Below are 23,812 nucleotides of genomic sequence, written 5' to 3'. Positions count from 1 at the left end.
ACTCCAGTAGCAAAACCTGCTTCCCAAAACAGCATATTATAAACACTGAAACATGCACACTTTTAAGCAGAAAAGTATAAAACAAGTGTACAAATCTGTAATAAGTCAAACTTTATTGTAAACCATTATACAATGTAATTACATCAGATACCCTTAGAAGTTTAAGGTAACACCACTGATTAAACAATACGGTCCAAACAGAGGGCAGCAGAATACAGCTGTTGGTTTTGCTCACATAGGCTATACTCTGAATTTACTTACAAACAAACCCAACATTCAGTTTGAGACGGATACCCACGCAAGACAAAAACACCTACAAAAGAGTCCCTTTTTTAAAGATACTGCAGTTTTACTTTGTAAAACCATAGTAGTCATTTTCAGTAACTGAACTGGAAACTTTACCTAAAAAAAGTTTGCACGCCTATGCTGTAGATCTACTCTGACTTGATGTGGCTGAATTTATTTGCTTTCATTACTGTTTTCTCCCGTAAAAAGCACAGCAAAGTTGCAAACATGGGTTAGTCAAGCACAGTGGCAGAAATTCCTTGTGATGCTCAGCTCTCAGCAGAGGGTGAGAGCCCACACCTCCCTCCCCAGGCACAGCTGGAATTGGAGCAGACGCCTGGGAGGGGATCACTTTGCATTGCTCTAATTTGCAACTCAATTTCTGAGTTTTCCCTGAAGAAAAGCTATAGTACATTTTAGTTCGCAACATTAACATATAGCTTTTACCTACTTAAAGAAAGACAAGGGGACCTGAACATATTAAAGCCAGAACTTGAAAACCACGTATTAGACAACACCAGTGTTTTAAATTTATGCAGATGTGTCACAGGTCAGATAGCAGAAACAGTTAATACATTTAGGTTGACCATTCACGGTAAATTCGATCTCCACCAATACTTCTGTGTCTCTTCTGTAAGTTACAATCCCTTTCTCTTACTTTGGCATACACTACATAGCTTATTTTCATTAAACAGAATCACATTTTTTTAAGCACAGCCTGAATTAAACCTTTGCCATGAGTTGTCCTGAAGCACATGTACCAGGCATAAATTTAGAGTGCCAATTTGAGGATAATGCAAACGTCATCACGCTGTAATATTATTACTGGATCAACTCTTTATGAAAAATTTAATATTTCAGACTGTACTGCCAATACATTTCAACAAACAGTAAGACATAGTGAAGCACTAGGCACATACTTCCTTCTCACACATACAAGCTCTTCAGACAAGAGCACTTGTCCTTCTTGTACCTACTGCAAGAATTCCAATTTTTATCTTACGAAGAGGAAAACTGCCAATTTTATATTTTCCATCTCTTTCACATGATAACAAAGAATGAACGGGAAAAAAACAAACCAGTTTTTGTTATTTGGTTAAGGTTGTGAAAAAAATTTTTATCTTAGTAGAGAAAGTTAGAGCTGTTTTCTCCCCTCTGAAGATACGGTCCTTCGTTACTACTGTGGTATTTAAAATACTTCTGTCTCTTTGGCTCATAGTGCTTTACTACATCATCTTGCTAGGCATATCAAAATCTCAAACCAAGTGACATTTAAGCACTTAAGACAGGAAAAATTAGGCATTCATATACTTTTGCTATTGCTGTCTTCAAGAAACTGCTCCATAGTGCTTTATACTGTTTTGTACTTGGTCAATAAGTTTGAGGTCTGCTCAAAACAAATGTTTTACATGACTAAGGCCATAATCTTATACTGACACTTCACAGACTAAACATGAGACTAGAAATAATTTTAATAATTTAAGTAACCGGAGAAGAGGAGGGAAAAGGAAGATAAAATGAAAGCTCGTACAGTTAAATTTGTGTGCGCTGCTCAGTTATCTCTGATGGTTGACGAGGATAGTGATGGTTGTGCAGTGGTATGTAGCACATGGCGAATAGCTTTATTTCACTATCTGAAATAGAACAAATCCTATGCTAAAAAAATAAATGCTGACATTTGCGACAAGAGCCAGTCCTAGCTCTAAAATCCCTTTGGAAAAGTGAGCTGTATGAAACTATTCTGTTGATGAAGATGAATTCCTTGAAGTACTGTGCTTTTGGAGATACGCGCCCGCCCAGTGGTAAATAGTCAAGAGAAGATGCAAGTCACACAATCAATGAAAAAAACCAAAAAACCTAAAACAGAGGCAACACTGATTAGGGACATTTCCCCATCCCCCCACCCCCCATTTCAGAATAACTCAAGCTTCCATTGTCATTAGTTTCTAGATTTAGTCTAAAAGAAACACTAGTACTTAAACTTATTGCAGTTATTACATTTCAGTGCACAGTAACAGAGGTCAGTGGCTCAACTAAACTCGCAAACGTTAGGTTTGGTAAAATGTCCCTTCTAGCTGGCTGGACACGCTGAGGTGTACCTGAAGTCTTAGAACATTGTGTTCACCTCGGCAGCCAAGCAGTGAAAAGGAATGCTGGAGTAGTGAAAATAAGTACGGGAGCGCACAGTTCAGTATTTACTAAGGCCCAAGAACCCCATTTAAGTGGTCTGGATAATAAATCACATTAAGACCTAGTAAATCTATAAAAAATGTAAAAAATCTTAAAAAGTTCTGAGCAGTTTTCCGATGAAACTGTTTGGTTTAAGGCTTGGAACATTTCTGATGTCCAGATACTAAAACAGATTTGCAATTAAGGTCTGTTGTCACCTCTTTGACACATCGACTTGTCCTGCACAAGGTTTAACTAAGCAAGGAAAGCTGTCAGAAACAATCATTTAGAAAATATGCAAAGCAAAAGGATGTCACTGAAAACATGTCTGCTAGGTTTCAGATTACCAAGTGTTGTCAATTATCAGCAGACAGACACTGAAAATCACAAAAATTCTGTAGTAACAACTGTATTATACCTCTTGGGTTTTTGTGGGGGTTTTTTTGTTGTGGTTTTTTGGTTTTTTGGTGGTTTTTTTTTTAAATACTAAAGGATAACCAGACTTTATAGAAATTAAACAGGAGAAATCTTTTAAAGCACATTAAACAGAAGATTGCTCTTCCAACAAAAAACAAGGGACAGAATTATTTGCAGTATTGTAGCACAACTGCTCCAATCAGATCATGGTCCTGTATGGCAGGCCCTATATAAGGAAAAGTATAAGAAATGTTCTCTCTCTTTTGGGTAATTTGAGAGGTATGCACAAGAGACGTGCAGAAACAGAAATAATTAGAGTCTTCCATAGATATTCATTTCACAAATAAGTAACCGATCACAACAGATTTTTGTTATACACTAAAGTGCACGTTTGTCAAATATGCAAACACCACCTCCTATTAAAAAAGGTTATTTTCAAATGATGTGGTCAAAAGCATACTTAGGACTGCATTTTTAGTGATATTTGGTGACTTCAGCAGTGACAGAGAGCTTTTCCCTTTGCAATCCCTTTGTCTTAAACCAGGACACAAGGATAAATAAGATTTTCACTACAAATCTTTTGACCTGTTCTGCACAAAAGCGGGAACTGCACCCTTTTCTCTGACAAAGAGAATCTTTAAATACAACTGTATGAAAATATAACTTAAATATAAAATAGTCAAATAGATTCGAGGAGACTTGGAAAAAAATCTTTGTTCCACCTATTAGTTCCATAGGTACCCAGTAGCAAGTAAACATTTGTACTTAAAAAAATAACGTTAAGTTACAGCTTGTAACCATAAACTATTCTGCTCTAGGAATTATGCTGCAAAAGCCAGTTTTAGTAATAAAACACACTCCTTTAACTTAGTTGATTCTGATGCCTTTTTGAGAACATCTTAAACCATATCATCAGTAACCATAAGTGAGAGATTGCTGTATCTGTTTTCTATGATCTTCTCTGAAATGTCAGATACAAATCCCCTCAGCAACTAGTCCTTAACAACGCTGTGTTTTTCCACACATGATGAGAAGACATTCTTGCATAATTGGTCAGTGTGTCTGTAGTGCAACTGAACTGGAAGTCTTCCAACCGTTTGCATTCTGTTGGTAGACCTTGCTTATAAGTCAGTTTGTATGAAAAGGGAGATGCAATTGCAACATTAAAACCCACTGACTGAAGTTTTTGCCATGAAACCTGCAAATACACAGGTCAGGGAATGCATCATACAGGCAGACCAAAACGATGCTTCTTTTTCTTAATGGGCTTTAAGTTGGTCAGTCTACGCAGGTCCTCTTCAGCATCTGATTCCTCCATCTCATCGTCTGCTGAAATAAGGATCTAAAAACAAATTACAGCTTCTGAGTAACATGGATCAAAGTCACACTCTTTCTTCACTTTTAACCTTTTTTTTTTATGATTGTAAAGCACCTCATTATTTGCTCAAGAAAGAGCTTACAGAACACAATTTGGAATTACTGCCAGTACTATCAAACATCACACATCCTATCTGGAGCTTCCAGTAAATTTCAAAGAAGGATGCATGAATATTAATCTCTACTACAATCACTGACTCTAAAAACCAAAGTAGTAATTCCAGCACCTCCAGAACAGTGGGGGCAGCTTGCTGTTAAAATGAGAGAGAATATATAAACTCTCTATCCACACTGGTAATATGGAAGTCATTTTATTAAAGAAAACCCCATACAAATAGTACTGTCTAGAGTGCAGAAAAGTTACATTAACCAACTAATGCTAAAACACCTTACCTTCAAGGAACCACCCATCCTTCAGCTGAACTGAAAACTGCCCACTTAATATAATTTAGAATAAAATTATGCTAAGGCAAGGATATAAATACTTTTCCAAAATCAGGCCAGTTGCCTCCACCAGCTTCCTCTCCCTTTAAGCTATTAACCTCTCTTTGAATTAGAATTGTCTAATTAGTTTTGTATTCCGTGTGGTTTTTTTAGAAGCATTTGTAACACAGTTCACCTGTGATATTTAAATATATTATTATGTCTTCCTGCCCATCTGGAAAGAAATTAACTACCATGAGTGGTGCAACAATGCCATTTTTCTTAACTGGTTTTCAACTGCAAATGCTAGGAACTACTATTAGAGGTACATGCAAAGAAAATCAAAACTAAGTTGACAGTGTTACAATGAAATCAATGGCATGAGGGATGAACTGGATTGATACTGCATTAATTGCTATAATTAACTCTACATACTTCTGACTCTGACTCTTCATGTGATGCCGCTCTCCTGTATCGGACTTTGCTTCCATTTCTTGAATCTTGTCCTGCTTCCTTTTCTTCAAGTTTAGCTTTTGTCTTCCCTTTCTTCATAAGAAAATTATCTACTACCCAGAACATTAATGCCTGTTAAAGAGAAGGGGGAAGTGACAGCTGAGTTTTCCTCAGAGTAGCAGATGTTCATTCAGTCAGTATTTGGACAGAATTAGGAAAACTTGACAATTCTGAACTGGCCAAACAGGTAAAATCTTGTACAGGCATACAGTCACATGGCTTCTTACACATTGCATGAATGCTCTAGAACATAGCTACTTTATTCCTTTGTAGAAGAGAAGAAAGTAAGAAAAGTAGCTGCTGTTCAGAGTGATCACATATTAACTCTTCATGTAGAAATGTCAACAGTTTAGGCAGATAGTTTAACAAACTTTTGGTTCTCAAAGGATAAAATCCATGTTTGAACAAATTAATGAAAGAAAAAAAAAATCACCAGCAGTTATTAAATGCAAGGACACCCACCACCTGTGGCTCTAGTCCCTAAATCCCAGACTGCTGGAAGCGTATACTTTGGGAAGGTTGATTGCGCACTTGACCTTTTCCTCTGCTCCATCATAGGCCAGCCACTATTAGCTATGGTCAGACGCAGGATGCTTCACAGTACAGCTATCCTTAGACCAACTGTTTCCTAAAGCAAATTTCATTGTAATTTTATAATCTCTAGGTCACTATTTCAGTATTACATTCAATCTACTGAAGTCATCAGCCCAAAGAGGTCTATGATGCACTTCTACACCTCTCCCGAGCCTGGTTACTTAGCTCAATAAGGAGCTTTGTAAAATCTACATATCCAGACATTTTATTCGTTCTTTAACTCCCTTCCTCTTTAAAAATTAACTTCAGCACCAAGGTACACTGTGCTTTAAGGACTAACATTAATTAATTAAACATACGGCAGAGAGATATCCAAGTAAACATCTCACAGAAGCGTGCAAGTTGTACTAACATTAACAAAGAAGGGAACTATCAGCATGACGATAGCCAGCTCCAACTGGGGGTTCTCTATAGGATTCAATAAAGCTACCTGTGAAAAGAAAAGGATTAAGTTCAGATCATGGCAGCGTGTGCATATAACTGGATTAGTATGTGCAATTGTTCATGTACTAGCTAATGCTACAGAAATAATTCATATGAACCAAAAAAGGACAGCTTTGCAGAACAGGAAAGTACTTAGGACAGCTTATAAATTACCACAGATAAATAAGTGGGGCTGGCAAGAAACTTATCTCTGTTGTTTTTGTTTACAGAAGTCTAAAGAGCTGTGTTAGAGTCATCTTGAACATTTTAGAGCTGCGTGCTCCCCAGGAACATGTTTTAAGTTCCATCTTTAGGAAATTTAAACAGAGCAGAGTTTTACAAAATACACAGTAAGGAGAAGACGGTTCCCAAAGTAGTCCATAGCATACAACAGGGACTAACTGGTTTTAATGGGCTATAACACCATGCACCATCACTTTGAATATTACATTGCGCAGATTCTATCAATATAAATATTTATCCAGTCATCAGCAATGGCTTCACTAATCCATTGCAAATTTCTAAAATTCTAAGTTTAGATCTGTCAACAATGTCAGGCAAAGAAAATTCTTTAAAATACTACAAGAAGCAATACAAAATAGCTGTAAGTGAGGGTTAAAGAATTAAGAAAGGGAAGAACCACTTAGTAGCTTCAAGAGCACTCAGACAAGGAGATAGAATGAAGTCTTATATATTGCAGTATATAAAAAAACCTCCAAAACATGATAAGACAATCCTGGCAATGGATGCCAGAAAGCCTAATTAGCAGTATCCTAATCAAACTAAAAGAACATACCACTTCCACAGAGCTAAATGGCATTGACTGTAGACAGTTATGATGCTTGAGCCAAACCAATGAACACTATTAGAAGTTTATTGCTTTACAGCTTCCACCTGAAATTTACTTGTGTGCAAAATGCTGCAAAAATACAAACCTCTTTCCACTGAGGTATAAGAAGCACTATAATGATGATGGTTTTCTCAAATGTCATAATCATTATGTACAGAGCACATTGGCCCACCCAAGCACTGCACTGCAGTGGATCACCTGCAAGAAAGAAGAAAGGTTCAATACATGCATAGGGTTGATTTTACTTCACAGTAAATGTTTTAGAAAAGCGGTATTAGAAGAGGCCGGGCAGCTATATCCTCTAAACTGCCTTCTCCAGTTTCCTTAGTGCTGTTCCTTGCCCTCCTTCAGCCTCACCCCAACTTTCAAAAAGTATCAGTTAGAAACTGAATATAACTGGACTTGATCCGATTCAGCAGTACCTGGTTATACACTGTTTTATATAATCTGATGAAAACAAGACAGATATAGTTGCATTACATTTGTTTTTCATCTAATTGTTATTTTTAACCCTCTATCATGAAGCATTAAGTTTCTTAAAAGGGAAAACTTAAGGGAAACATAGCTGTGGAAAAACACATTTCCCTTCAGTCTAAGTAGAAACGAGATGATTTCTGCCATTCTCCCTAGGCTACCTTAAACACATTTTTCCTCTCTACAAAGTTAGTTACCATCATTAATCAATGATAATTGAAGCAACAGGTGCAAGGGCTGCTACGAAAAATTTAATTGAACAAAAAAATTAAGATCACATTTTAGTTTCAACCTGAAAGGGTTTGAAATTCTGCTGCACCCCACTGTGGCAGAGTGAATACATGAGTGCATTAAGTTATCTGCCAGGACAGAATGAAGACCACAAATATTTGAACATGAAAACTTAGTGTACACTATTATACTCCATGAGAGCAAGAAGAGAAAAAAAAAAAAGAAAAAAAAAAAAAGAAAAAAAAAAAGAAAAAAAAAAAAGAAAAAGAGGACCGGTATGCCTAACAAGCTTTGCAGGTGAGCTTAAAGCAGCACTTCATTGGAAAACAAAAGGGAGCTTTGGATCAGGGGTGTTATCTCTTTAGTCTTCACAATAGTCTCTGCAACATCTTCAAAGGCAGCTTAAAACTTTTAGCCTGGGGATGAATAACAGGCAATGGAAATTCAGATGCCTTTATGTATTTGTAACACATAATGGATAGTTGCTACTTCCTTTTCTGGAACATTTCTGAAAGACTTTCAGTATTAATACTTGGTAATAGTCTTGAGACTCACTGTTTGCTGCTTAAATGCTACAAAAAGAAACCAATAAATCAGACTGGAGTCCAAAACAAAGAAAACTTCCTGAACAAGTTTTACAGTAAGACCTACTGATCAACACTCAATAGTCCAAGAGGAAAATGGTTAAAATGCTCAAGTTTTACAACTGTATACTGCAGTTTATGGCTTCTGTTGTAAAAAAAATAAGTTAGAAAATTTGAAAGGGGAAACATCAGTAATTTAAATTTGAACTACTGTGATTCTTCTGAAGATACAAGGCCTGAATTAGATTTGAGAATTAAATTTTAGCAATTAATTTCTATACTCCACATTTTTATTAGTATTCTCTAGTTTTCTTCACTAACTAGCAAATACGAAAAAAAAATCCAGCTTTAGCTACAGAGTTACCATTGAAACTTTACCAGTTTATTCTAAGCTCTTTTCCAATCTATATTTAATTCCTAAAAGCAAAGACAGCTATAGCAACTTTGCACCTATTCCAAGTCCGTCACATGAGATTTTGTACGTCCAAAAATTGTGAAACTATTAAGAGTGTTGTGCACTATGACCAATGAACATTTTGTTCCATGATGTTTTTGCGGGGAGGGGCACTGCGTTTCTTTAGTACATGACTGAAATTACAAGTTGTGTATATTAAATTCTACTTTTTGTGTGCCCTACTGCATCTACAAAATTCTCTCTCAGCTCTAATTACAAGTGGGGAGAACATGGATGCTGTCTACTTTGAATTCACCAAGTCTTTTGACAGTGTCCCAATAGCATCCCTGTAGAAAAGTTGGGGAGATACAGGCTGGATGGGTGGACGTACAATTCTGACATAAAGGAAAAAAGCTTTCACAATGAGAGTGGTTAAGCACTGGAGCGGGTTGTTCAAAGCTGTTCTTAAATCTCAAACTATGGATAAAATAAAAACTGGACTGGACCATGCCCTGAACAACCCACTTTAGCTTTGAAATTAACCCTGCTTTGAGCAAGAGGTTGGGTTACATGATCTCTGAAGATCCTTTCCAACTAAATTTTTTCTATGATGTTATAAATTATGCAATTCAAGGGAAAAAGTAGCAGTTAATAACATCACCACATCCAGGATGTGTTCCCAAGAATATTTGGGACATTAGTACGTTCAAAGATTCAGTACACAAACTAATTAGAGCTTTAATGTTGAAGCCACAAAGCTCTAATTTAATTTCTAAAGTCTCTGACAGTCTCTCCTGAACTCTGATTTTATACCTGTCACGTATAAATTACATGTCTAGAATAAACTAGCAAACCAGTAGAAATCTTATTACTGCAAGAAAAGCTCATTAGGACTGAAACTGAAAAATTTTGAATCCTCAGTGACAACTGCAGCAGCATTTTTTGAAAATGCTAGGCAATGAAAAACTAGTCTATACAAGTGTATACTATCTTCATCAGCCACTTTTTAGAAGCACATTTATAGACAGGTCTTGAACAAAATACCTGTGATTCCTCTATCCTGTAACTTCTCTCTGTTCTTCAAATCCTCAAAAATTTTCTTAAGAAAATGTCAACTCACAGAACTACTCCAAGATAAATTTTAAAAAGTTTTAAAGTAAGTGCTATCTACTCTATATGGCTGTAACTAAGTTGCTCTGCAAGTTGCAAACAAAGAGCTAGAGGGAAAAGATGCATCAAATACAATTTCTAAGCTTTGCCGTCTGAGAAGCAAAGAGACCACAGCACAACTTAGTTGACAATAGAGTTCACTATCACCAAGAGGGATTTAGTCACCTGTTTTCTGCTCTCAGCAGCTAAAGTAGCCTAAGACAAGAAGGGAAGGAGAATGCAGAGAACATTCTTTTCAGTACAGATCATGACTGCTTTTCTCCTCTTTACATACTCAAATATATTAACTGACTCCGCACTTCTATTAAAATCCAGCTGCTGATGTAATGAATCTGAAAATACAAAACCAGAAATATGAAGACAAATCTAATAAACTTAAAAATTCTGACAGAAAAAGGCCCTTGAGGGCGCATCATGCTACTTTGTTCATAAATGAGCGCACAGCACTGTTTTGCTGTACAAACAGCAACCATTTGTGAATGCTGATATTTTGGTATCCATTCGTTCCTTGAGGCATTTATGCTTAAAAACTATCCTCCATATAAAGAAGAGGCTTTTAAAACCAGCAGGACACTGCTATTTTTGTGACAGCTTCAAGTAATGAATCACCAGGGATCAACTAATAGAGCTAAGAAGGGAAATGAGCTCACAGTGAGAATTAACTTGAGACAAATGATTATTTAGGCTCTAGAAACACAAACATCATCATTCAATCACAAGAGACTTGGAGGTTCGTTTTGGGGCGGGGGGGGGTGTGGGGGAGGGCCTGTGCAGCTCTTGTTTGTTTTCCCACACTTGCAGACAAACTGAAGTCACACTGATCTCCAGATGAGGACTTGACTTTACTAGTTCAGGTAAAATGCCACAAGTCTCTGATACCTTTCAATGAGCAGACACTTCACCACCCATGTATGCTAAACATCCATATTTAACCTCAAAATACGAAGTCTAAACACACTTGTGACCCCACAGGACTGCATTTTAGTCCTCTCTTCTACTCAATTTAATTATTTTAAGTAATCTTATGAAAAATAGGCAAGAGTTTTCTTGGGGCCAAAGTGAAAAATTTTAAATAAATGGCGATATGAGGGTTTTCATTTCAGAAACAACAGTAGTACTTAACAGAAGAGGGCAGCAAATAATCCAATATAACTTGTCCTTTTTAGACAGATTTCTTACATAGGGTCTAACCTTACTGCACAGCCATTACTAATAACTTTCCATCTGCTATCTAGTTCTCTTTACACCAAGAACCTCTCCCACATGATTAATGGAAACACAGATTTACAATATGCTTTTTAATAGGCCTTACGATAGCTCGATTAAAATACCAACACACTAAGGTCAGGCCAGCATATTAATGAAGATACAGAAAAAAAAGTTAGTCACTAATAAAGTGATCTGATATTGGAAAGAACAACTAAGTAAAGAGGACTTAGATAATTTCATACATGGCTTATACACACACATGGAGAGAAGAAATACTTGATAAACAACCTTAGGCATTTCAGATGTCCTAACTCAAAATGACAATAATGGATCAGTCACGGACCACCTCCGCAGCAGAACACAAGTAACAAGTTCATTTGTTGATTTTAAGAGCTTAGTTACTGCAGTCACAGATGCCTCATAACTAACTAAAATAAAACCAGGTTCATTTTGGAAGTCAGTAAGAGAGAGACAAATTTCAGGAGAGTGAACATACTCCCCACATCTTCCCATCCACACAGACCACTTGTGGTTAAAAGGACATTAAAATGGGAGAGGAGAACAGATTACACAAGAAAAAAAACAGAATGCTATTAGGAAGAAATCAAATCTAGTATTTGATGTGATTACAAGTACCTACCTATAATTGTAATAGATACACCAAGTTTTTTGCTCTGAGCGGAAAGTCAACTTTATATGGGCTGAAAGCTGTTCAAACCTCTTTAAATGACTTCAAGCCAAACCAACAATCAGAAAAAGGGACTTCAGGCAATAGGTCTCAAAGCTCAGTCAGAAGTGAAGCTCAGCAGTGTCTCAGCAATTTCCTTGCCCTTTTCCCTTCCCTGGGCATTGGTGCTTACCTATTCCCTTAGAGACCCGAGTCTGGGGACTGATCTGGAGGAACTATTTACTTTTCTACATATGATGAATTTTCTGATGGTTTAGTGCTCTGAATCAGTTCCCTGAAGAGTCAGATGTGCACCAGTCCAAGGAAAAGAGTGGAAATATTGGACCGTGGCATGTCGGGAAAAAAACCAGATAAACAGGGTTGTGGCAGTGCTGATTTAAACAGCTTAAATGGTCATAAACTGTACCCTAAAAGATACACATTAAATCTACGTAACTCTAACAAAAAATGCCCTACCTAATGGTATAGGTAGTTATTTCTCCTAAGACAGATGCTTGTCATCATCTCTATTTTAAACCTCTGACATTAAAACAAATAGCAATTAATGCTATTTCATTTAATTGTAAACTTCCCAAGCTTTTAAAGTATTTCAACTTAGCAAGGCCTTTATTTATTTATTTTTAATTCTGCCAGCCACTTAGGATCATCAAAAACAAAGAAACATACAAAACCAAAAAACCTACCAATGACAATTATGAAACTGCTATGAAAGCTTTTACTTTGTTAGGCAAACTTTATTTTAACTTTTTTTTCCCCCAAACCATAGGTTTTGTTTGTTTTTCTCTCTGATAAAGAGCCATAGCTCTCTTAAAGGCAACCTCTCCCCCATTCCTATCTCAAGGAGCTTCAAATGTAATTTTTAGCATCTATACAGAACTTGCATTCCCAACCAGCCAGACTCAGCAATCTGAAAATAACAAGTTGAACAGAATTAAATGTTGATATTGAGTATGTATGATACTCAACTGCATCTGCAAATGCACAATTTCTGCAGATCAGTGGACTTCTGTGGCTAACGTAATGGAAGATAAAACAGAACTTCAGGTGAAAGTAATTTCACTAGTCTATCCCTTGGCCTGTACAAAAGACATGCATTTTTCATCAATGATACAAGCCCTACGTGTAGGAGTTCAAGTGATCATTACTTGAGGGCAAGCACAGGCCATCTTGCCATTCTCTTCACTGAAGGTATGTGTGTGTTTAAAGGGGGCTGGCAGAACCCTTAGCCTGTATCTTCAGACAACAGCACATGGTTCAGTGAAAGCTATCATTTATTTAAAAGTGTTTCAGAGTACATTTATCATACTGTTATTTTTTTCATGAGATTAGCCAATATTGTAATTTGTTCAAACACTCCTAAAAAAAATAAATATTCAAAAAGTTGTTCCAAATTCACTAAATGCTTAGAGACTTGTTGAGCTTTCTAACACAGAAGGTGCATGCCGAGATACAGAACTTAAAAGAACCATCGTGACAAGTGAAATATTAAAGTGACCACTATAATAATTGTATAATGATTTTAAGATGAGTTAACCACTAGCTGAAATATTCTGAGATTCTATCATGAAAATCATTTCAGTGCAAGAAGAGAAACATTTACCGTATTCACCAAAGCGAAGGGACTCCCACTGCTGCCATTCCACAATGCTGCTGACTACACGTATACCAATGTAGATTAACAGCATTCCTAATGTGGCATCTAACAAGAAGTTGATAAGGTACCTGGAAAGACAAAAGTAAAAGAAAACAAGGAGCAAGGGTCCATTTTCTAAAAGTTCAGTGTATTTTAACACCAGGATTGATAAAAGATCTGTATGTACGTTGAGAAGCCAGACTATTGAGAATAATCATTTACCCACTTCTGTAATTACATAGTTAGCCTAAAATTTAAATAGTTTTAGAAGACTCTCAATATTTTGTTTCTGTCCTTAAAGTTAAGCTCCAACTTCTATTTTTGTGAACTCTGGTACGTGCACATACATACCCTATATAAACTCCAATATTCATTTTAGTCCTTTAAATTAAAACCAGATTTCCTTTTTACCATTGCTCAGTTCACTCTGCATGGAAACCCTGTATTTGAATGAAACCAAAGGAATAAAAGGAAAAGGAATAAAAAGAGAAGGTATCTTAAAGACACCTCAAGGAATTTGAAGGCAAAAAACCCAGCCCAAACCACTTTCATTCTGAGGGGGAAAGACACCACAACTAGACTGTTTTTCTTGCTCAAGGGAGCTCCCTCCTAGCCTCAACAAGGAGCAATCAGCAGTGGACTACCATGCCTAGAGAGTACAGTCACTATCTAGGCCAAATTTCAACTTATTTAGTGTCAGGAAGAAAAGTGATTTACTTCCTTGCACTTCAGTTCTTGTTCAATAAACATTTGAAAAAATCAGGAACAAGACTTCCCCCCAAAAAACTCCCAAACAAACCAAACCACCCCCTCATGGACACACATCTGATGCACTACTAGTTTTATTGTTTCAAAAAGAGCTTCTCAGATCTTACCTCTGCTTCAAGAAACTAGACATTACTATGGGTTTCAAATTAATTCTTAGGTTCATTAAATGATATAGCTGAAAGTCAGAGCATTTTGTAAGTCACTTTGGTTTATTTACTATCACTGATTTTAGCTAACAAAACAGCAGCTGAGAAAGAGCCAGCTATAAGACACATAGTAAATCCCTGTTACTGAGATTCCTATTTGTTAATTCCAAACACTTAAGGTAAACTAAGAGTCTATAGGAACTTATCTGCAGGGATAAAAACAGCAAATCAGAGACCTGTGGGCTTCAGTTGGCTGCAGAGACAAATCCATGTGGACAAAATAGTATCAGAAAGTGGAAAGCAAGGACAGAATACGTGCCTTCAAAACAGTAAAGGAGGAGCTCTTCTGACCCTCAAAAGCTCATTCAAGAGTAGCTCAAAACAAAAAATGGACATGCCTTGCTTCAGCCAAGATTTACCCATAAGCTTCCTAAAAAATAGTTATTTTCTAATAGTTATGTTTCAAATCAGAGTTTTCATGAACTTTCTATTAGACAAACATTAAAATCAAGGTTTAGTGTTTGGCAGAGGAAACTCAGCAATTACAAGTCTACACAAGTCATTTTAAGGCCACAAGGGGCTGCTGTAAGTCTATAGCAGGAAGGCAGCCATCAGGCTCAGGGAGAAGAGATGTGCCAACACCTATTTTGCATCAAATTACGGCTCACAGCGCCGGCCAAGTATGCCTGATATTCCCAAGCACATGAGGCTCACTACATGTAGGCAACATGCTCATTCTGTGATGCACTGCATTAACACCGCTCACATGTAACTGGTGCACCAGCACAAACAACAAAACAAGTTGCTGCCACTATCAGATAAATGCATTTGACTGAGAGTTCAGCAAGTAAAAGGCTTGGGTTGGTACACACTTCCCGGTGCGCCATGCACAGCCAGCCGAGTACCCTGCACTACAGAAGAGGAGTGCTGTTTGCTTCTTCTATTTAAAATTCTTCAAACAATAACCCATCTGTCAAGGTGTTTTAACAGATGTTTTACCAGCTTTGATATTATCACACACCTGCCTGAATTACAGCACTACATTCCCAATCTAACAAATGGCAACTTCCAATTCTTTCCAAGCTTTGAACCACAGTGTTTTCTAAAACTACATTTTCTGGTTTTGTTCTGAAAATAACCCACAAACTACAAAACAGAGAAGAACAAAAAAAAAACTATCCATGTTTGAATTTGCTGAGTAAAACTATTATTATTTAAAGTCACAAACAGAAACATTGCTTTTACACACTAATTTTGAACCGCTTGCACACTTAAGATACATTTTTCTCAAGAAAGGACAAGTGGCTTTGGTTAATACTGCATGCTATTTTTTCTGCTAACACGGAGGCCCTGCACCCTTGTCTGGGAAATTATACAGCTCCACACTGTAATTTTTATTATCCTGAGAACAGTGAATAACAGTTCTCTGCCTCACCCTCTTACTTGTTTTGTGTCATGTTACACTTACATGAAAAGTGTAACATAACTTTTTTTTTATTTGAAAATAAAGTTATGTAGACTATATTAAAACATGTAGAAGAGAATGCACATGTTAGTATACCTTTTATCCTGAAAACTCAGTACACAGCACAAAGTTACTTTTAATTTTAAAATACTGTAATAAACTACTGAGCTTTAGCTTTAAACACTGACAATTTTAGACATGCTTTGGTTAGCTTACTTGAATATATACTTTAATACATAAAAATGGAATGAAAGCAATTTGCACCTGCTAGTTTTTAAATCTATCAGGAAATTCTTAAATCAGTAAGCAAGCAAAATCCTACAATGATGCCTGGTATTATTGAAACTGTTGTAATTATAACTTAAACTTCACAGTTAGTGTGTTAAAATAAATGCATTTTCCCTACCAAAATGCTTTGTGATGGGAAGAAAAAAAGCTGTGTTTTACTTGCACGTTTATAGCATGTAGGCACACGAAAGAAAGCGAGGAGGAATAAGGGAAATAAAATAGGCTTGTGAAGCAACACAAGCATATGCCCTGAGCTGTGTAGCTCCTTTGTTTACCAAAGGACAACAGTGAGCAGATACCATTGAAGGAACTGGATTGGTTTTAAAGGGCAAATTACTAGGCTTTTAAAAGTAATTTCACAGCTTCTGTTACCAGGAATGTGTAAGCTTCTTTGAGCATGAGCCCTATCAAGAACAAACCCAAACAATTACCATTTGCTTCAGGAGCTCCTGTAAAGAGCCTGACAGGGTCTTAGTCATAAATCTTCAGGTTTAATATACTACAGTGAAATGCTTATCTATTTAGTCACACTACTTCAAGCGTGACATTGCAAAATTAATTTTTGTACTAACTGCCTGGGTACTGAGCAAGATTTCCTGCTTTTACAAAATGAAAATACTGCAGTAGCTAATGTAGGTTTTAGAAGAAAATACACGAATGTTGTTTGCTAAATATTCCTGAAAGCAACCTGACTTTATATTAAAGCATTGCTGCAGTGAACAGTGCAGTTGGAGGTCAGTATATGCAACTGTATATTCATTTCCTTTGGTCCCTAGCACCTCCTTCAGTAAACAGCCTCATATTACAATGTGCATCCTAAGTCCTCATTCATTAACTGTAGAGGGTGAAGTAATAAGAGTTTACACACGGTCTAAAATATCTATATACAGCCCAGAAAAAGCTTTCCCAGGTCCTGCCAGCCATGAACTAAAAGAGCAGAACTCTGATCCTTGATTAACTAAGCTTAAACCACAGGTTTTTGAAAGTGGTTGATTTTTACCATGAAAATTGGTTTCTCAGCTCTGTCTTGCATTATCATCCACGTACACCACCAAACTCAACCGCAGAACTTCCATAAAGACCAATTATTATGAAATTAAACACTCACAGTGAACAAGGGTCTTCTTCTGTAAGGTCTGATAAATAGACATTTGCGAAGTGGATGAACAACATCCCTATGGCTTGCTTGGAAGTATCTAAAAACCTGTATAGAGTAAAAACAGTTTTTAAGACACACAAAACTGTTTACACCACAGTCAGACACTGCAAATTTATTTTAATTAAAATTCCATCTCAATTATTCATTTTTTTCTTCGAATAAGAACACCAGAATGATAAAGTGTCATGGTATTTAGCTTATTTAACAGTGTTCCATTTTAAATTCTGCCCTTTTTTTTCTTGAATATTGCTAACAATAAACCAAATCATACTAACTTGAAACCTTACCACTGTAAATCTAAAGTCTAGGGATATCCTCTTGGTATCATATGCATTATCCACGAGCTAATCCTCACTAAACCTAGCTAAGTCTTTAATAACCTCCTGTAAACAAGGAGGATGCCAGCCTTGCTAGATATTTCAGTCCTTCTACGTTTATGCATTTTTAGCAAGTTTATAGCACAGACAAAAATAAAATCCTCATCATGTGCTTGTTGGTGAACAAGATAATAGCTGGCTAATGAGTCCTTTATCTATAGAATTTTGCTAAAAAGCCAACATATTTTTCACCTGAAAGCATGAAGCGGTCTCACTGAACTTTATCTGTAGTACAACAGCTTAGATCACACTGCAAAAGAATTACAACCTTGAAAGTATTATCTCCAAAGCAGATGACAGAGTTAGAGAGAAAATAGTTTGCTACTTACAGGGAAAATATAAAAAAACCCACTTAGATACTGATTCACTGTTGACTCCAGCCCTTATCATTCTTTTATCATCATCCTTTGCATAAAAACAAAACTTCCAGTGGATGGTTTATTAAATGTTAAATATAGGAATCGTATCAAAAGTATTCTGTAGGCAAGAATGCATTCTTTATACAGACCAACACCCATTTTGCCTGTTGCTTCCATGCCTAAAAAGATCCAAACACCCCAACAGATCCAAACAACATTTTAGGCCCGAATTCATCTCCCCTCCCTGACAACTTTGTTTTAAACTTCATTCTCTTGCATTCATTGCATGACACAGAAAGCAGTATTGGAGATGAAGCAGGAAGCCAGTGAGTTACTTATCTGATCAGTACACCATACTATAAATAACAATACTCAAGTCCCAGAACAAGATTCTTTGCTTAAAAATTAAGGGCTATCACCACACTTCTCAATTTCAGGCTGGGGTAGACTGATTTTGTATTGTACAAAGATTTTTGTATTTATTTTTTCAATAAAATAAAGATCAGGATTAGTTTTGAAAAGCAGCATTGTACGAGATTAATTTAAACCACTGAAGTCTTCAACAACTGGAATGACAGCTTAAGATTTACACCAGTCTCAAAACTAGTACAGGTTATGTTGGCATTGCTACAATCCAACAACTTTTTAAAAGTAATAAAACCAAATATATTTTTATACCTTGTAAATACATAAGCCATAAAAGAATACATCTTTTACCATATTATTTTCTATCTTATACAAAGTAAGATAGAGCTACAGGACATGGAATTTTGTTTAAGCCCAGCTGAGAGCTTCTTGTAAGCTTATGTAAGTTTGTAGATGTTCAATACATCTTAAGGCAACTGTAAGTTTCCATCTTCAGGAAGAAGCACAACTTGAAGCTTTATGTCTAGATGCACATCTTTGCAGATATTTCTGGAGGTGTTCAGTAAGAAAGAACCAGCAGGGAAACACACAGAAGATAACTTTTCATTGACTCATGTATTTTGGTAACTTCTTTTGTTCCTCACTGTCAGTCACCGATTTGTTGTCATCACTTTTTTTTAATCATCATATGCAAACAATCAATCCTTCAATTTCTAAAACACACAAGAAACAAAAAATTTAAGAATAAAGCATGCAGAAACATACCATATCCTCCAGGGACGTCTTTCATGCTTTGGTTCTCTGAAGCGTTTTACTAAGAAGGGAGAAAAAAAAAAAAAGCAAAGACAATCAGCAACTCCCAAAGCAACAAAAATATAGAAAAGTGAAAGCAAATCATCCTGCAGAAACGTTACATTCTTTGATAAATTAGATCTTACATAACTGCATTTCACTTTATCAGTCTCTTAAGGACACATTTTTAAAGAAACTGGCTCCCTTCCGTCACCCTCAAGTTCCTATGGATCCATCGTCTGACTGCCAATACACCTCACATGAAAAAATAATCTATTACCAACCACCATTTCATTGGCTTGAGCTTTTATGACTGCCCATCCAGAAAATTTAATTTCTGATAGGAAAGCAGGTATTAGGAAAAGCCGTTTCTTTTGCTCACTGGAGACCAAAAGTCAAATTGGAAAGTATTCTTATAATATAGGGGCAATCTATAATATCAGAAATCAATCAAGTGAATTAGTAGCAGGACAAATATATTCTCTGACAAAGTATATTTATTTTATGGATGACAAGTAAGACTTTTGTGGGCAAACTGAATTGCAAAAGGAAAGCAGGACAGATTTTTTAGGCAGATAATCCCTTTGCAAAAAGGTTGATACTTGTTAACATATTAAAACCTCAGAAAAATCCAGTATTAAAATTACTGCCAACTATACAAAAGCAAAAAAAAAAAGATGAATTTGACTATTTCAATCTTGATACAGTTTATAATACAAATTATTTCTACCTGATAGAAAGCTCCTTTCACACCCTGCCCAGCTACTCCCAGGTCCATCCCAGGAGCCATCAGCCCATCCCAGGTCCATCCCCACAAGCCCAGAGGAGCAGAAGCCCAAAGGCAGATGGGGGAACACAAATTCCAGACTCAGAGGAAGGGACGGCTGCCCCAGAAGAGCCTCAGCCCCACCAGCCAGGGGTGACACCCATCCTGGGGAGCCAGCTCCAGAGCACCTTTGCGAAGGAGGCGGTCAGTGCGTCAGGGTACAGGACAGGTATGGGATGCAAGGGAAGAGCATTTTGGGATTGCTCAAGACGTACTATGGGTTGTTTAGGGGAGGAACCAAAGGCTGGGAAAAGGAAGGACCTAGATGACTCATGGAGGAACAAGCAGGGGAAAACAGAGGGATAAGGGGATAAAAACAGTCGCTCATACATAAACAGTGGCTGGTCCATACACTTGTACCGTCTGATCTGCAGTTTGTCATATCTTCTTAGGAAATTCCATTTCTAACTCTTTCTGGGCAAGAAAACCTTTTTCCCTACTGGGAACACACGCTCAGCCCTGCCACGGGTCAGACCTGGGGCAGGGAGCTGTGGCAGCCTCGCCTCTGCTGGATCTGCCCTAATGCCATAACACAGGTTTATCTTCTGTTAAAGCTGCAAGATACTAATTCCTTCTATATCCCAAAGATGGACCAAAGATAACAGGGTAGTGGAAAACCTTTCCACTAAGGATGGCTTTTATATATATGGGTTTTACTTCCTTCTTCTGTCCAAGGTTCAGTGTCACTCACCAGCTGCTTCAACATAAGTCTTGAAAAATAATTATTTAGGCTCTTATTTCAGAAGTTCTCTCTTTAAAAAAAAAAAAAAATTAAGCACCAATTCCCCTCCTCCTCTGCAACTTGCAGAGATTCTGTCTTAACAGGCACAAACCATACCAGGTATAGGTCAGGCAAAACACCAATAGGTATTTTAACCTGCTTCTCCAGGTATTAGCAATGAATTTAAGTTTCAAATAGGATGTGATATATAAAAATTATGCTTACCTAGCTTACAAGCCCTTAAAACATGTTTTGGTTTATGAACCAATCACAACTTTTTCACAAGTAAGGCAAATTTCCCCAAAGCCAATCATCCTCATACAATACAGCATTAATATAATTACTTGAATGCCTTAAATAAATAAATAGCACCTCCAAGGTGGAGGGGCAGCATTTGCAGGGAGCACCAAGCTAACAACTTGTGATTTTACTGTCTGTCACTGCTTCTGACAGCAGAGAGAAAAGCTGTGTTTCACCCCCATATAATACGACCATTAGAAATTAAAAAGTGACAAGAGGAAGACTGTACATTTACACCAAAGGTAAAGTTGTAATAGCAACATTTGCCAGCAGTTTTCTCTGTGAACAGCATGCAATAAATACAAAACTTCTGTTAAAAATGAGCAACACTCAGCTAAGTTAACCAGTTTGCTGTTTATGACAAGTCCTCTCCAGTCACGCTATGGATTACTTTAATTAGTATCACTTTTGCACAACAACAGGAAGCCACAAAGCAGCACAAAATAAATGCAAGAAACAGAAGTTTCAACTTGCTGTGGAGTTTGTGCAAGATGCTTTTCTGGAGACAAAATAAAAATTAAACTGGTAAGATTTGCATACTTTGGGGGGGCAGGGGGGAGGAATTCCAAGCTTAGGCTCTTGTCTATTATTACTATGAAGAAGTTGTATAAGCCTGTGGATTCATTTCTTTCTCTATTCACAAAGAATTTGTTTTGGAAGAGCATATATAAAACCAATTCAACTAACACCATTTCAAATTTTATCCATACTGAGAAAAAGACTTCAGAAGGTCCGTGTTTCTCTGGGCAATTCTGAAAAGATAATATTTCATTTGAGTTAACATTAAGCAGGAGAGTTAACTTCAAAAGCCTTTACAGATGTCTTTCGGGAATGTATTAAATGGCTGATCACACCACAAGCTTCTACCCCCGCAAATTAAATGAGACAATCTTTTTAAATGCGTTACGAGTTGCTACCTGATGAATACGTACCTGTACACTTGAAAGCCCAGTAGATCCATATGAAACAGTGGTTTTTTTTCTCAGCCTAGTTTCTTGCAGCTCTAGATCTGTGAACATCATATGCAGATATTGCCAGGTATTTTCCTACATACCCCTGATGCAACATCCAGGTTACGCTGCCTGCCCAGCACAATATACAATATACCACATCAGACTGGTTCAAGTAGAGAGTAATTTAACTTCTCCCTCAGCAAGGGAGCGTGTTTTCTGTATGGCTGTAGATAGCTGGGGCCTTCCCAGTAGCTAAATTGAGCAAAAAACCAACAGGCTGTAGATAACCACACTGGTAAGCTCAGGGTCCAAGCAAGTTTGCTATTAATAAATTAATTTTGAAACCAAAAGGCAGCACGTCTTTTCAAATAAAGATTCTGTAAATTTTTTAAGCATCTATCAAATTGGGGCGGGGAAAACAATTCTTCCATTTGCCCTCCCTCAAAATATGTCATGATTGTAGATGCTCTCAGCCCCACTCACAGTTTCTCTTGGCAGCCTGCATTGCCTCACCGTAAACTCAGAGACGTGCACTGGCGCGTGTGTCAGCTGACAGATGGATCTCAATCTGCCAGCTTCTCACTGTGAGGAGGTGGTACCACACCATATGCTCCAATTCGAAGCATTATACTCGCACTAGCAAGAATTTACCATATTTAATATTAATTAACTAATAATGTTCAGAATTTCATGCTGAATTATAAATGAAGAAGGAAGTGCTGCTTGTTTACACATTCAATGCCAGAATTTTTCAGGAAAGGAAATAAAAGCACTTCTGCCAACAAGCATGTGAGCTGCCAGATGGACAGATAATAGATAAGCATATAAGGCAGAATATCGCTAATGCAAAATTCAAGTTCATTAAATTGTCTTCCCGTTTCATTGAAATTCTAGGAATAATTAATGCCACAGTACTGTGGAAAGGTTTCTAACAATTACTTTAACACAGGAGTTTTGCCATCAGTATTCCAGAAAACTGAAGACTCATAGGGAAGAATAAAGGCTATATATAAGAACAGAGATAAGAAATAAAGTAAAACCTCTCCAAAGTGTCAATAAGAAAAGCAACACTTGAATCTGTACTTGGAATTCAGTCTTTCCTCCTCTCCCTCCTTTACCTCCTCAAAAAGTCCTATGGGAAATATTTTGCTGATGTGAAGTAACTTCAACATGCATTTAAGAACTCCAAGTTTCCAGCTGGCTGCTCTTGTAGCAGCACAAAACTGGCCCAACTCAAACGTTTGAAATGTTTCTACATATCATATATTATTGCATTTCTTAGACACACGTTCTGGCAGTTCACAGTAAGCATCTTTCTGATCCCAGTAAAAATCTAAGAAGATTTCTCTAGCTCATTAATTTTAAATTCCCAAAAAAGGAAAATAACCTAAAGAATATTCAACATGTTTCATGTTTTCTGCAGCTGTACTACAATAACACTGCTCTTCTGAGGAGAGAATTGGGAATTTCACCTGTATTTCCAGTGCTTCTCAAAACTTTTTCAAAAATAGGTCAAAGACAAAGCATGTGACAAAACATTTTGTTTCGTAAACCTCCTACACATTTCTGTCATCGGACCTCAGCAAAGCAACAGCTGAGCTAGCCAAACAGAAGAAGAAAACCAAAAGGAGGAAAGGTTAGCGAGGATAAGAACACATTTGCACAGGACACATGCAAACCTGCTCACATGCATGGACAGTTTCACCAAGGACAGACTCAGACCCTTCTCACAGGTGCGCAGGCAACAGGCATGAGGAAATAGCCACAAGTTGCAGCCAGGGAAATTCTAGCATGATAGAAGTAAAAAATTTCCAACGAGAGCAATTAAACTCTGCAACAAGTTGCTCAGAGAGGGTGC

The 23,812-nt window shown here is 37.1% G+C and overlaps 1 protein-coding gene across 2 annotated transcripts in view; it reads right to left on the bottom strand.

Annotated features, from left to right (window-relative positions):
• Positions 1-94: 94 nt before the first annotated feature.
• STIMATE (STIM activating enhancer) overlaps positions 95-23,812 on the bottom strand; it is a 37,981-nt gene continuing 14,263 nt past the window's right edge. Inside the window, exons 2-8 of one of the 2 annotated variants that reach the window (XM_052777442.1) lie at positions 19,128-19,176; positions 17,210-17,305; positions 13,402-13,523; positions 7,137-7,249; positions 6,131-6,208; positions 5,107-5,256; positions 95-4,213 (exon numbers count right to left, since the gene is read on the bottom strand). In XM_052777442.1, the coding sequence (XP_052633402.1) occupies positions 4,097-4,213; positions 5,107-5,256; positions 6,131-6,208; positions 7,137-7,249; positions 13,402-13,523; positions 17,210-17,305; positions 19,128-19,176 (725 nt within the window). In that variant the 3' untranslated portion in view covers positions 95-4,096. The remainder of the gene's footprint in view (positions 4,214-5,106; positions 5,257-6,130; positions 6,209-7,136; positions 7,250-13,401; positions 13,524-17,209; positions 17,306-19,127; positions 19,177-23,812) is intronic. The other variant, XM_052777443.1, reaches the window with a different exon arrangement.

The sequence above is a fragment of the Harpia harpyja genome, chromosome Z (genome assembly GCF_026419915.1).
Source record: "Harpia harpyja isolate bHarHar1 chromosome Z, bHarHar1 primary haplotype, whole genome shotgun sequence".
Lineage (NCBI taxonomy): Eukaryota > Metazoa > Chordata > Aves > Accipitriformes > Accipitridae > Harpia > Harpia harpyja.
The sequence above is the reverse complement of the archived record's forward strand: the minus strand, read 5'-3'. Positions and strand labels throughout refer to the sequence as shown.